This window comes from Oncorhynchus gorbuscha, linkage group LG18, assembly GCF_021184085.1.
Source record: "Oncorhynchus gorbuscha isolate QuinsamMale2020 ecotype Even-year linkage group LG18, OgorEven_v1.0, whole genome shotgun sequence".
Classification (NCBI taxonomy): Eukaryota; Metazoa; Chordata; class Actinopteri; order Salmoniformes; family Salmonidae; genus Oncorhynchus; species Oncorhynchus gorbuscha.
Window position 1 is genome coordinate 69,391,893 of NC_060190.1, and position 15,901 is coordinate 69,407,793.

A 15,901-nucleotide genomic window follows, 5' to 3' on the forward strand; every position below is an offset into this window, starting at 1 on the left:
AAGCTGCTTATGTCTGAAAGAACATTGTATAAAGATATACATTTGTAATTCAGAAAATGATTCATACATTTTTCATAACACCTTACTACTGTGGTATGTTTTGTAAACTGATTTATAAATTAATTAGAGATTTGATTAGTGCAGGAACATACTCAGGATATTAAGGAAGACATTAGACAGTCCCTCAATGCTATTTGCTCCGAGGTCATTCAGTTTCACATATACATCCAGACCTGAATCCCTCTTATCGTGTCCTGTCCTGGTTGTCATGAGGTATCACCATGCCTCGAGACAGCCTTGACAGTCATCCAAGAGATGCTGGCACTATAAATGGGGAATATGAAACTTCACATGACGACGGACGACTGAATGACTCAGTGTAACTTCCGCGAGAGACTAATGGCTGTGCCAATAGTTTAATCACCCTAATACCACATTTGGTAATGAGGCAATATTTGGGACTCAAATATTTTGGGAATTGATAAAATAATGTCTATTACTACGTCTTTCATTTTAAGGTTGCGAAGTCCTTGTCCAGCAGTCTTACAAAATAGGATACAATTTATCTGAAGAATGGACTGAAGGCCTAGGGAAATGTGTGGTTTTGCTCTCCCAGTTCCCCATTATATTTGACCTTCAAAAATGATCACTATGACCAATAAAGCTATATTAAGATTGATTTGATATGTTGATATGTATTGCGTCAGGAGTAATGCTAAACCAATGGTAAACACATTTATGGGATTCTCTATTTCAAGGGATCCTACTCAATCCATTTGTGTCCCTTGGGTAGCAAGCTCATAGGTCACATACCACATTAAACGATAGGCACACTGTCTATCAGAATGTAATAATGTCAATCATAGCAATAGAATCTTGAATAATGAAGAAATAATGTTTCATTGAACACAATAAAAAATTTGGGTAGTGCTTTCCATTATACACTCTTAGAAAAAAGGGTTCCAAAAGGGTTCTTCGGCTGTCCCCATAGGAGCACCATTTCTGATTCCAGGTAGAACCTTCTGTGGAAAGAGTACTACATGGCACTCAAAAGGGTTCAACCAGCAACCAAAAAGGGTTATTCAAAGAGTTCTCCTATGGGGACACCCGAATAACCTTTTTAGGTTCTAGATAGCACCTTTATTTCTAAGAGTGTAGTGCTCTTCATTGACTTATTTCCATGTGTTGTATTCCCATTGTTGTTCTGTAGAACTGGATCTTTTCTAAATGCTTAGTACTAACAGCACCTAGGAACTCAAAATCATCCTAAGACATATTTTTTTTATAAACATTTTAAGGGGTGGATCACCTTAATATTGAGGAAAGAATGTTGCTTTCAATATAATTGTCTGCATCATTTCCAATCCCCCATATTTTGGGGGTAAATATATATATCGATACACACATGCATACATATACACATATATACATACACATACCTATATAGACATACATACTGCTAGGACATCATTTTTAAATCTCCAAGGATGTAAAAATCCACAGATTCTCTAGTTGCTGTATTATTGGTACGTCCTATCCATGCAAGATACAATCATGTCAACTGTGGTTACAATTATATCCAATGTTATGATATTAGACCTGTTAGCAATCTTTTCAACCCAGGGAATGATTTAATCTTAAAGTTAAACAAAAAAAAAGTAATCTAAAATCAGAAATACTGATATTCCTGAAAAAAAGTCATTGTTTTCTATTGGTTGTAATATTGTTTGGGGCTCCCGATTGGCGCAGCGGTCTAAGGCACTGCATCTCAGTGCTAGAGACCTCACTACAGACCCTGGTTTATTTCCAGGCTGTATCACAACCGGCCCTGATTGGGAGTCCCATAGGGTGGCGCACAATTTGCACAGCGTCGTCTGGGTTAGGGTTTGCCCTGTGTAGGCCATCATTATAAATAATAATTTGTTGCCTAGTTAAATAAAGGTCAAATAAAACATATTCTTCACATTTTCAGAGATTTACAAACACATCTTAATAAACATTCGTCTTGAAAGTTTAAAAGTTTTGTCTAGCAAGATAGTCTTCACTCACACCCAATTTCAATTATTAAATTCTACATTTTAAATGAATTGATATTCAAATGGTGCAGACCATGCCAGAACAGTATTGCTGAAACCTGAGGCTACACCAGTTAGCTAAGATTCTCATTCAATCATATCCGTCAACAACACTCGTAGAACATCTAGAGCTGGGCTCTCCAACACTGTTCCTGGAGAGGTTTTTCCTCCAGCCTCAGTAGTATCTAACCGGATTCTGTTTGTCAACCAGTTATTATTAGAATCAGGTGTGCTAGATTAGGAATAGGGATGGTAGCCCTTTAGGAACAGGTTTGGAGAGCTGTGATCTAGAGGGTCGCACAATATGAGACCATACACACTGGGTACGTTGTCACTTCAAAGTCTAGTTTTGATTTACATTTGGTTGAGTCAACAAAGAACGTTGTTGGATTTAAGTTCAAAGTTGGGTGAAAAAAATATGAAATTCCCTGATGTTGATGACTTTTTTCAAATCCACTCAGTTTCGCACGTTGATTCAACGTCATCACATATACTTATTTTGGTTGAAATGACATGGAAACGACATTGATTCAACTAGTTTGTGCCCAGTGGGTATTTACATTTATGCCATTTCAAATGCACCAGATCTAAGTTTACTTAGTCTTTCATGTAAAACTCTCAGTTGAAATCTAATGTTAAGAGTTAAGCCACTGAATAAATATCAAGCCACGGGATTAAGTGAATGGCACAAACTCTTCCCTGGTGAGTGTGTGGGAAGCCCTCCCAGATTCATCCCTGATCAAATAGTCCGAGCGGCAGTCTAGAAGTTACTTACCTCCCAGTGGTAAGTCCTCTAAGCACTGCTCCTCTCCTTTAGCTCTGTCTTGGCTGTCTCCGATATTTCGGCACAGCCTCCCCCCTTTTGTTAGGTGATAAAATGGAACCCGTAGATATGCTCCATGTACTTACAGTAGACCCATCTGGAGTCACATGGCTAGTCATTTAGTAAATATAATTATATTGACGAGGTGGGATCGGGTGGGGGGTTGTAACCCATGCAGTTGTAACCACTACTGCTCCTTGAATTTGATCATGGATCAAATTGGCAATGTGAGAAGAACTTGGAGAATGCTGCAAGTGGGTGAACATCTTCAAATATCCCCCAATCACTGTGGGATCAAGTTGAAAGCTGTACAGTGGTACTCGACATATACCAGGTATACAGGATGCGGACATCATTGTAATAGCTTAGACATTCCAACAGAACAATAACAGCATGCCAAATTCCATCTGGACTTTCCATGTCAGTTCATGACAGGTAATTCACATCACCTCACTGCTAAGTCTGTAAAGTACTTAACTAAAAATACTGTAAAGTACTGTTTTGTAATAGCAGCAGGTAGCCTTGTGGTTAGAGTGTTGGACTAGTAACTGAAAGGTTGCTGGATTGAATCCCCGAGCTGACCAGGTAAAAATATGTTGTTCTGCCCCTGAACAAGGCAGTCAACCCACTGTTCCAAGGCTGTCATTGAACATTTGTTCATAACTGACTTGCCTAGTTAAATAAAGGTAAAAACGTAGGTAGTTTTTGGGGGTATCTGTTCTTCACTTTTTATATTTTTGAAAACATTTACTTCACTACATTCCTAAAGAAAATAATGCACTTTTTACTCCATATAGTTTCCCTGACACCCAAAAGCACTTGTTACATTTTGAATGCTTCACTCACTTATCAAGATAGCATCCATGCTCATCCCTACTGTCTCTGATCTGGCAGACTCACTAAACACATCCGTTTGTAAGTGATGTCTGAATGTTGGAGTCTGCCACTGCCTATCCATAATTAAATAATAACAAGAAAATTGTGCTGTCTGGTTTGCTCTAAATAAGGAATTTGAAATGTTTTGTATTTAAGTATATTTTAGCAATTACATGTACTTTTGATACTTCAATATATTTAAAATATATTTAAAAGCAAATACTTTTAGACTCTTACTCAAGTATTATTTTATTGTGACTTTCACCTCTACTTGAGTCATTTTCTATTAAGGTATCTTTACTTTTAGTCAAGTATGAAAATGTTGTGCTTTTTCCACCACTGAGGATTTATGGCTCCACAATGGTTATGTAATGATCTGCTATAGGTGACGGGCTAATAATTTACCTAAAGGCTTTGGACTTTCTGTTTCACAAGGTCTCAAGAAACACGATCACTCAACTATGTAGTTTATTGGCTTGTAAATGTGAATGTGAGACTTTTTATTTGGAAGGGAAAAAGCATGTGATTCTAGTTAGTCTAAATATGAAGCAGCATATGGTTCTCCCACTTAGCAACAACAAAAATACCAATGTCAATATCCAGTGAGTGGGTTTAGATCAAGTTCAATGTCTCATACTGATCCTGATCTTGACCTAATAAAAAGACAACCGTGTCTTGGCAAGGTGGCATGTGTTCATGGCTCTGAGGGGATTGGTTTCAAATTGACAGGTTTCACCAGGCTTGACATGCTCAGACAGCTTGAATAGCGTCAATGGCCAGACTGGCCTCATGAAAGGACATGCTGTGACCTAACAGCAGGGAAAAGAGGCATGACAGGAGACTGTCAACCGGTGAGAGTCAACAGGGCTACAGTCAACCACCACACACCCATAGACAATATAAAACACCTGTGACCTGGCAGTTGTCGTGTCTTTGGCTATGCCCGATGAAGTGATATGACATGCTATTCTATAAAATTATTTATCCGTAATTACTATTACCTGATTGAGCTAATCATGTAAATGTAATTAACTAGTGAGTCGGGCACCACAAACTAATATTTATAGAGCTGTTATCTACCGAATAAGCTCTTAAAGACCTAGTAATATTTTACATCAATTGCAGTCAATATCAATCGTCACCTCAATTCAGTCTCATCTGAAAGTTGTAAATTCTCGGTTCTCTGCACAAACCCTGGCTAACAAATTGAATCAGCAATACAAAATTGGGTTCAATAATTTATTTACTAAATACCTAACTAATCACACAGAATTAAACATACACACAATTAATCATAACTTGATTACAAATTGCGTCATAAAGGAAAACGTCCCTAACGGGCGGAGCAGATATGACAGCTTGTTACACAAAGGAAAAGGGCTGGGTTTGTGTGTGGGAAGACTGAGGGACATAGGGAGAAGCTGTGCTATCGTAAATACAGTATCTTATGCATTCTAAATTACCGCCCATTTGGAAAAGGAAAATGCAAAAACTATTTACTCTGAGCTGCGCTTCAGTAGGTTGGTGGTAGATGGAAGACCGTGTTGACAAACCGAGTCCTCTGTCCTTTGAAGAATGTCTCTGGTGGTCAATTGGATAAGTTGTGGTAACGTCGTTGTGTGAGAGACGGGATACTCTATATGTTCCTTCCTAACCTGCGTTTGCAGCTGTGGTTGCTAACTCAACGGCTAGGAGATATCACTTCTGTAGTGAATAAGAGTTCAAAGTTCATACCATTCGCAACCAAAGCTCACGCTGATGTTGGCTTCGTTCTGTAGTTATTATCTGAACCATTCTGACATAGGATTGTCATCCTACATTCCCGGAACAGGAAGTTATGTTGTTGTCAAGGCTTTATATAGGAAGGGAGAAAAGGGGTGTGTTTCATAGTTTACAACCTCTGTCTCTTCACGTGGGCGGGCCACTGAGTGAGCAGCCCTATCTTATGAAAACCCACATCTCACATTTTAGAAGCTAAAATCACATTTCATCCCATCACAAATAATTGAATATTCAAACATATTTAAATTGAACAAGAATTCCATGTGAATCCGATAACTCTGATGTGTAGACTTTCCTCTGTAGAGTTTGTCATCTTATCATTGATGAGAATGTCTCGGATGACAACCGAACTGACATCATATTCATTAAGTACCACCACATATGTTCGATGGGTCGGATTACCAGAATATAGTTCATTCCCCCCCCCACCTACTGATGTTCCCAGAATCTCTATCTTAACCAAGGGTTTTGCAAATGTAATCTCAGTATGGTAGAGAGAGGAAAAGGGGGAGAGGTATTTCTGACTGTCGTAAACCTACCCCCCAGGCCAACGTCATGACACAGTGAACACAGCAACGGTATACCACCATAGCACCTTGCCTAGGGACGAAACAAAAACTGCTGTTTGATCATACATCATTATACAAATAGTATCACCCTTCTTACTCAATCCCTCATTCAACCATAGTAGAAAAATGAATATGTTATTACTGTAGGATGTATTGAGTTGATCTTATGAGGTGGAGAACTAGTTGCAGGTGGATCCGGGAAGTCAAGGTCACCAGATGTGATTCATATACTGTAGCTACATCATTAAATATAATTTGAAAAATGAGGTTGAACTTCAGGGGGTTGTCTATAAACATAGAGGGAAATGGGGTGGAATACATTTTTTTATTGTTCTTGACAACATTGCCAACTTGACAACATTTTCAATAATGCCATTGGACATTAGACCCTACTGATTATATGGAAGGTACACATACCTGGTGAGGTGGATTCATCAAAGTGCATAGCATCAAAGCACAATTTGTGATTGCAAACACAACTCTTGCATTGAACGTAAACACTGATTAAATTGAAGTCTCAAAAACATAGTGAGCAAGTCCTGAACTTGATGGAATCTGATCATATAACTTTAGTGCGAAACAATGGCTAATTTGTTATGACACATATGTTGTGACCTGTAACTGTAGCCATGTGTGATTCATGATATGGGTTATGAGTGAGTCATGATATGACAAACTCAATGGCTTCCCTGCAAACATTTCATTGTCATGACAACTAATTCTATATCTGCACAATTATGGTCCTTTCAGAGACGATTTATTGAGGGGCTTAAGTGGATATTTTTGGAAATGCAATGAAAATGTACACTTGACATGTAATGGCTGAATGTTGAGCTGCTGGGTCGTTCCTAGATGACGAGGTCTAGGATGCTTGATGTTATTGGAATCCTGGAATGACTGGAACCATGCTGAGTCAAGCGCTATTCATAATGCAATATGAAAACAATGCTGTGCTGCTGGTCACAGTAATGACATCAATATCTCAAATGTCGGGATCTGGCTCCTCTGTGCTGGTAATTAGGTTTATTGAGTCAGGAATAACATACTGTATAGGCCTATCAATTAAATAACTACAGATGTAGGATCCTAATTTGAGCCAGTTTTCTACAACAGGAAATGTGAATTATTATGTGGATTATAATGAATATACATTTTTGTAGAGGTTGATACATTTAAGGGAAAGTCAAGTCTGAAATTTAAAAGTGGAAATTACCACTACAAAAACAATACAAGTTTTACATTTCCTGCAACAGGATGATCAAATTAAGATCCTACGTCCATTAGACCAAAGAGATGTTACTTATGAAGGAAACGTAATCAGACAAGAATGTCAATTGATGTATTTATTGTAGTTTTCCAAAGTACATTTCTGATTTTCTCAAAGAAATAAAAGTATTGTGCTATTTTTGATAATGACTTAATACTTCAATTGAGTTTCCTTATCATTTGAGATAACTAATTCAGTCAATATAGTAAATGGAACAAAAAACGAAATGTTAGCTAAGTCTGTCTCACAACTGAAGATAAGATGGCTAGTAACATAACTAATGAGTAATATACAACACCTAATCATGTATGCAGCATACATGTACCAAAACTCTAACATATTCAAATAAAAATATGTTTCTACATAGAATCAAGGAGAGCAGAAGAAAACCTCCAAGATAATTCATCAATGTGATTTAGTCTGTGAAGAAAAAAAACAAAGAGAAAATTAAGAAAATTATTAAGGAAATAATCACAAAAAAGGATCCAAATCAACACAGACATCACTTCTATAATGGAAATAAGTCATTTCAGAGGCTTACCTTTAACAACAAGTTTAGTGGAGCATTCTGCCTTGCCGAAGGAGTTAACTGCCACAACTTTGTATTCTCCGGAGTCCTTGGGCCTGACCCTAAGGATGTACATGGAGCACACGCCGTACAGGTTGGTGATGTAGTAGTTGCTATCACCATTGATGCAGACGTTGTTCAGGTGCCACGTGACGCTGGGTGTGGGACATCCCCTGATGGCGCAGGTCATGTACATCTGGAATCCTTTTGGTGGCGAGTGCACCTTCAGAGGGACCAGGACAGATGGTGGGTTCTCAAAGCTGACTTCCACTGGCGTGTTTATGTTTATAGGAACTAGATAGAAAGAAATAACAAAAAAATTTAAAGAGCGAAGCCTAATTGTGGATTTGGAAAACATTATATAGGAGCTTAAGTGACCTGATGCAGTTCAATTTCACCTCAGTCATGTCAAGATATGAATGTCAAATTATGTTTATGGATTCCAGTAATGGCCACTTGTTTCCAACAATGCTAATCCATTCTCTGATTAAACCTGGTTAAAATAGACTTTAACCGAAACCTAAATTGACTGCTGAACTCACTTCTGTTGCTGTTGATGCCCCAGGTGGGTGACATGGAGGGGTCTGACATGCCCATATCGTTCTTGGCATAGATTTTGAAGTGGTACTCCCTTCCAGGCATGATGTTATTGGCTGTGTATGAATTGTCAAAGACGCGGTCTGCCACAGTGTGCCACATGCGTGTGCTGGAGTCGTGCTCAGCCACCATGTAATACAGCCTGTTGTCCAGCTCCTGGTCTGGAGAGGCCTCCCAAGACACAATAACTTTGCCATGGACAATCTGCTCCAGCTCCACTCCACCGGGAGGCTTTGGCTCATCTAGCACCACAAAAGAGAAGAAAATATCAGTTACATAGGCTAACAGAGGTTTTGCAGTATATGACTCTCTAGACTGAATCATATCTGAAAATGTGCTCGTGTAATTAATTTTTATTTTTCAATCTCAGATTAGATATAATAAATGCAACATGATTTAGAATTTGTCCCTGTGAAAAGACCACAAGAGTATAAGACCACAACAGTAGAAGACCACAACAGTGGAAAACCACAAGAGCATAAGACCACAAGAGCATAAGACCACATGAGCATAAGACCACATGAGCATAAGACCACAACAGTAGAAGACCACAACAGTAGAAGACCACAACAGTAGAAGACCACAACAGTAGAAGACCTCAACAGTAGAAGACCACAACAGTAGAAGACCACAACAGTAGAAGACCACAACAGTAGAAGACCTCAACAGTAGAAGACCACAACAGTAGAAGACCACAACAGTAGAAGACCACAACAGTAGAAGACCACAACAGTAGAAGACCACAAGAGCATAAGACCACAAGAGCATAAAACCACAAGAGCATAAGACCACAAGAGCATAAGACCACATGAGCATAAGACCACAACAGTAGAAGACCACAACAGTAGAAGACCACAACAGTAGAAGACCACAACAGTAGAAGACCACAACATTAGAAGACCTCAACAGTAGAAGACCTCAACAGTAGAAGACCTCAACAGTAGAAGACCTCAACAGTAGAATATTTCAGAGTTCATATAAAGTTTTGCAGGTCACACGAGGATATCTTATTCTGCCTGTAAAAAATAATAACAAAAAGGGAATTTGGAATTACCTGTGACTAGGACCTCAATGTCAAAGCTGGCCTCTCCAACTTTATTCTTAGCCACAATGGTGTAGTTTCCTGAATCCGAGCGTTTTGTTGAGGGGATCACAAGCTGGGAACAGCCCTCTGTGTTGATGATCTGTATAAAACTGGATACAGGCTCATTGTCCTTCATCCAAGTGATCTCTGGTGGAGGCTCAGCCTAAAGACAATTTCAAAAGCATTAGATTAGCGAAAATAACTGTTGGTTGGATTTGCTATATCTTTTGCTGTTGTACAGTCGTGGCCAAAAGTTTTGAGAATGACACGAATATTAATTTTCACATAGTCTGCTGCCTCACTGTTTTTAGATATTTTTGTCAGATGTTACTATGGAATACTGAAGTATAATTACAAGCATTTCATAAGTGTCAAAGGCTTTTATTGACAATTACATGAAGTTGATGCAAATATTCAATATTTGCAGTGTTGACCCTTCTTTTTCAAGACCTCTGCAATCCGCCCTGGCATGCTGCCAATTAACTTCTGGGCCACATCCTGACTGATGTCAGGCCATTCTTGCATAATCAATGCTTGAAGTTTGTCAGAATTTGTAGGTTTTTGTTTGTCCACCCACCTCTTGAGGATTGGCCACAAGTTCTCAATGGGATTACGACCCTGCCTCACACAGGAAGCGGCGCAGGTCCTAATCCAGGCACTTGTCATCTCCCGTCTGGATTACTGCAACTCGCTGTTGGCTGGGCTCCCTGCCTGTGCCATTAAACCCCTACAACTCATCCAGAATGCCGCAGCCCGTCTAGTGTTCAACCTTCCCAAGTTCTCTCACGTCACCCCGCTCCTCCGCTCTCTCCACTGGCTTCCAGTTGAAGCTCGCATCCGCTACAAGACCATGGTGCTTGCCTACGGAGCTGTGAGGGGAACGGCACCTCAGTACCTCCAGGCTCTGATCAGGCCCTACACCCAAATAAGGGCACTGCGTTCATCCACCTCTGGCCTGCTCGCCTCCCTACCACTGAGGAAGTACAGTTCCCGCTCAGCTCAGTCAAAACTGTTCGCTGCTCTGGCTCCCCAATGGTGGAACAAACTCCCTCACGACACCAGGACAGCGGAGTCAATCACCACCTTCCGGAGACACCTGAAACCCCACCTCTTTAAGGAATACCTAGGATAGGATAAAGTAATCCTTCTCACCCCCCTTAAAATATTTAGATGCACTATTGTAAAGTGGTTGTTCCACTGGATGTCATAAGGTGAATGCACCAATTTGTAAGTCGCTCTGGATAAGAGCGTCTGCTAAATGACTTAAATGTAAATGTAAATGGATTAAGGTCTGGAGACGGAGACGTTCCTGGCGCTTGCTGGACTTCCTTGGGCACCCCGAAGCCTTCTTCACAACAGTTGAACTGCTCTCATTGAAATTCTTTATGATCGGATAAATGGTTCATTTAGGTGCAATCTTACTGGCAGCATATCTGTGAAGCCCTTTTTGTGCAATGATGACAGCACGTGTTTTCTTGTAGGTAACCATGGATGACCGATGAAGAGCAATGATTCCAAGCACCACCCTCCTTTTGAAGCTTCTAGTCTGTTATTCGAACTCAATCAGCATGACAGAGTGATCTCCAGCCTTGTCCTTGTCAACACTCACACCTGTGTTAACGAGAGAATCACTGACATGATGTCAGCTCGTCCTTTTGTGGAATATATGCAAATTGGCATCATACAAACTGAGGCAGCAGACTTTGTGAAAATTAATATTTATGTAATTCTCAAAACTTTTGGTCACGACGTTACACACCTTTTATTTGTATTTGTATTTTTTGTTTGTTTATTTTATCCCACTTTTTCTCCACAATTTTCAATCTTGTCTCATCGCAGCAACTCCCCAATGGGCTTGGGAGAGGCGAAGGTGGAGTCATGCGTCCTCTGAAACATGACCCGCCTAACCACGCTCCTTAACACCCGCCAGCTTAGCTCGGAGGCCAGCCGCACCATTGTGTCGGAGGAAACACTGTTTAACTGACGACCATCGTCAGCCTGCAGCTACCCGGCCTGTCACAAGGAGTCGCTAGGGCGCAATGAGCCAAGTAAAGCACCCCCAGCCAAACCCTCCCCTAACCCGTACGACACTGGGCCAATTGTGGGCTGTCCTATTGGACTTCCGGGCACGGCCGGTTGTGGCACAGCCCGGGGATGATCCCGGGTCTGTAGTAATGCCTCTAGCACTTCGATGCAGTGCTTTAGACCACTGCACTACTCGGGAGGCCCGTCCACAACTTTCCTATTCATATAATATCCTACTATCTTTACACACCATTATATGTATTTATAATGGTGGCCAGTTTATTAGGTACAGCCATCTAGTACCAGGTCGGACCCCACTATATTGCTAGAACATCCTGAATTCTTCAGGCATGGAAACGCTTAATTGGTATCAAGGAACCTAACGTGTGCCGGGAAAACATTCTCCACAGCATTACACCACCTGGACCATTGGTCCAGGCAGGATGTGGCCATGGACTCATGCTGCTTACTCCAAATGCTGAATCTGCCAGCAGCAGACCATTACAAGGCAATGTTTTTCCACTCCTCCTTATACCTACTTCTAGGTATTACTGCACTGTTGGAGCTAGAAACACAAGCGATAACATCTGTAAATCTGTGTACACAACCAATAAACTCAGATTTGATTTTGTTGATTACCTCATAGAGAACTTTGATTCTCACAGAGTTTCCCGCCCTGATCACCATGAAGTCCTCTGGATCCTTGAATGTAGGCCTCACTGAAAAACAAACAAACACAATCCTTTGAGACAAGCAACGTCTTAGGAAGTATTCCACACTGGCCATACATTGGTTCTGACAGTGGATTTTCTTCCTCCAGACTGAGGCTAACAACATTTTAAGTTCAGTGCTGGTTGACATCACTTACTTCTACAGACTGCATGCAGATGGATCATTGAGGAGACTTACTGTTGGGATTCTTTGCAGTCACCATCACCGAGGGGAGACTGAACTCTCCCGCCCCAGAAACGTTGATGGCCGATACCCTGAACTCATACTCCGCCCCCTCAACAACATCCTTCACTGCGTACTCCAGCACTATGGTTGTAGACAAGAACACATATTTAAAAGGTAACATCTGTATCCTTATTTCATCCAGCTTCCAGAACAAAGTATTCTGAATGACGTCAATTTATTTTACATTCTTAATTTAAGGTTATGGTTAAGTGTGGTTAAGATTAGGGTTAGGTTTAAAATCCGATTTTATGACTTTATGACTGTGCCAGCTCGTGATTACCCCACAGACCATGCCAACCTGATGGGCATGATGTGTTAAATTTTCACCATCAAAAAAAATACCAACAATTTATAATCTGTAATACAGACCTTCAATAGGCTCAGTTACTGGGTTCAAAGCAATCCACTGAGCTGTGTCCTTTTTGCGTTTCTCCAGTTGATAGCCATCAATCTTAATTCCTCCGTCATCTTCCGGGGGCTCCCATTTCAGGTTGATGCAGGTCTTTGACGCGCTGACCACTTTTGGTGCTCCAGGTCGGCCAGCAAATACTAATAAATGGAGGTGAGATAACAATGAAAACAATGAACAAGTACGGTAAAGATGGAGTCCCATTGAGGAATGAGGCTCACCATTGGCTCACCCAAGTAACACACTTTTTTACACTCTCAGGTACTCATAGAGTGAATGGACCAATGTTTCGGCATGTGGACCAATGTTTCGGCATGTGGACCAATGTTTCGGCATGAGGGTGTTTCTCTTCAGATTCTACTCACTCAATACGCCAGCCATGGTTTCCTCAGTCTGCAGTGCATCACTGGTCCCTTCTGGGTTCACTGCGTAGATCTTGTAGATGTACAGTTTCCCATGAACCACATTCCTGTCCCTGTAGGTTGTTTTGTCAGCTGCGACATCCCCCATCTTCTTCCATATGGTCTGTCCCAGCTGCTGGCGCTCAATGATGTAGTTAGTCACCGGGGAGCCACCGTTGTCCTTAGGAGCGCCCCATTGCAGCTCAATCACAGTGGAGGTGGTCTCCAAGATTTCCACCGGGCCTTCTGGTGGGCCGGGCTTGTCTGTCGGGGACACATTGTGGTACAGTATGACCTTAACCGTGTTGCAGAAGTATTTCTAGATGTAAAATTAATACCACACACATAGCCTAGAGAAAAATCAACAACAATTTGGATTTTTCACCAAGGACAATCAGTCGAGATGTGGCCTCTATAGTGCCGAATGGGTTTTTGAGTTGAATCTTGATCTCCCCAGCGTCGGAACGCAGACACTCCCGGAACAGCAGCCGGCTGTGGTTGACCTCCTTCACCAACTTCACCCCACCACCATCCTTCAACTCTTTGTCATCCTTAAACCATTTCACCTCCAAGTTGTCCTGTGGTGTATAAGGCATCTTCCAGGATGCATTCTGGCCCACTTTTACAGTCACAGGCTTAGAAAACCTATGGAGGTCATCAGCATCAAAGCTAGGTAATTCTAGGATGTAAAAGAAAGAAACACACGACTGCTTAATGCTAATGCTCCATAGTTCACCAAACTAAAATGTACGGTAGAGGTCAATGTGTAGCCGACATACCTCCCACAGTGACTTTTGCCTCTGATTTAAATCCTCCCGCTTCAAAGTGATAGACTCCAGTGTCGTCTTCACTACTTTTATGAATGGTCAGCGTGTGTCTCGTTCCGTTTTTCACTATGGCTATTCCACCTGTGGTGGATAACTGAAAAAGCAAAGACAAAGTAAGGTAAAATTCTTTGTGATAAAAAAAAAGAACTCAATTGAAATGTTTTGTCTACTTATGGAATTCTTTCCAGGTCAGGTCAGTGTCAGGACTAACTTGGCGACCTATTCAAAGGAATGGAATTGCGTGAACACTGTGGTAGTTATTTCTGCTATAAAGCCATTACCTTCTCTCCATCCTTGAACCAGGCCCCATCAACGTCATGGCTCATCTCACAAACCAGTTCACCTTTCTTGCCACGGAGAGCAAAGAGATCCGAGAGTCCACTCTTAATGCTGTATCCTACACAGCACAGTATACAAAACAATTAGCATTTATGCATTGGTTTGGATTCACAGTTATTACTAGTGGAGCAATATACTGAGAAGATCATTCTTAAGCAAAGACACCGTTCTGTTGTTAGCTGTTTTCTATTGAAGCAATAGGGTCAGAGGCGGTGTGGTATATGGCCATATACCACGGCTTTACTCATGTGAATGCTTTTACTCATCCAGTCTATGTGTGTTAAGAACACAATGAGCAGCATATTAATGCATGTACAGTATATAGACTTACCTTACAAAAATAAGAAAGTATTCTTTGAAATTGATGATTGAATCACAATTTCGACAGACTACTAGTCTGGACTACAGTCATATATTAAGGCTCTGGACAAACATTTCCCAATTACCTGTTTCCACTTGCTTAATGGATACATAGTTAAATATCATTATCATGGTTAATGATCATTATCATAGACATAGTTAAATATCATTATAATGGTTAATGATCATTATCATAGACATAGTTAAATATCATTATCATAGACATAGTTAAATATCATTATCATGGTTAAATATCATTATCATGGTTAAATATCATTATCGTGGTTGAATATCATTATCATGGTTAAATATCATTATCAGGGTTAAATATCATTATCATAGACATGTTTAACCATGATTTAACTATGTCTATGATAATGATGTTTAACCATGATAATGATATTTAAATATCATTATCATAGACTTGGTTAAATATCATTATCATGGTTAAATATCATTATCATAGACATAGTTAAATATCAGTATCGTGGGTAAATATCATTATCATTGTTAAATATCATTATCATGGGTAAATATCATTATCATTGTTAAATATCATTATCATAGACATAGTTAAATATCATTATCATGGGTAAATATCATGCTACTGTGATCTGGATTAGGATGGGTTTAGTAATCAAAAATTTATCATTAGGGCCACATAGGGTTTTTAGTAACACTGTGGGGTCCGAGAAACGTCTAAGTCACAATGTCATTGCACATCCCACCACACATCTAAGTAGGGCACACCTAGCCTATCAACTAGTCATCAAGGACCTGTTTATGCTGGGATGGGACTAAGGCCTACACACACTGCACCAGGACAGGGAGGGGTGAACAGTAGAAAAGGTGACTGCAATTCAAAGTCAAAGTTGTTTGAGGATTAAAGTGTGCTTTCGCACACAGGTTATTGTGGTATACTCTTCTTCGTTGTATATAAAA

General features: G+C 40.4%; 1 protein-coding gene across 7 annotated transcripts in view; it reads right to left on the reverse strand.

Moving 5' to 3' along the window:
- Positions 1 to 7,453: 7,453 nt before the first annotated feature.
- Positions 7,454 to 15,901, reverse strand: part of igfn1.4 (immunoglobulin like and fibronectin type III domain containing 1, tandem duplicate 4) — a 35,847-nt gene continuing 27,399 nt past the window's right edge. For all 7 annotated transcript variants that reach the window (XM_046312698.1, XM_046312693.1, XM_046312697.1 and 4 more), the window contains 11 exons: positions 14,542 to 14,657; positions 14,213 to 14,354; positions 13,819 to 14,112; positions 13,398 to 13,697; positions 12,993 to 13,172; positions 12,576 to 12,704; positions 12,306 to 12,385; positions 9,612 to 9,804; positions 8,503 to 8,799; positions 7,934 to 8,254; positions 7,454 to 7,812 (listed from right to left, as the gene is read on the reverse strand). In XM_046312698.1, coding sequence (XP_046168654.1) covers positions 7,808 to 7,812; positions 7,934 to 8,254; positions 8,503 to 8,799; positions 9,612 to 9,804; positions 12,306 to 12,385; positions 12,576 to 12,704; positions 12,993 to 13,172; positions 13,398 to 13,697; positions 13,819 to 14,112; positions 14,213 to 14,354; positions 14,542 to 14,657 — 2,057 coding nt within the window. In that variant the 3' untranslated portion in view covers positions 7,454 to 7,807. The remainder of the gene's footprint in view (positions 7,813 to 7,933; positions 8,255 to 8,502; positions 8,800 to 9,611; positions 9,805 to 12,305; positions 12,386 to 12,575; positions 12,705 to 12,992; positions 13,173 to 13,397; positions 13,698 to 13,818; positions 14,113 to 14,212; positions 14,355 to 14,541; positions 14,658 to 15,901) is intronic.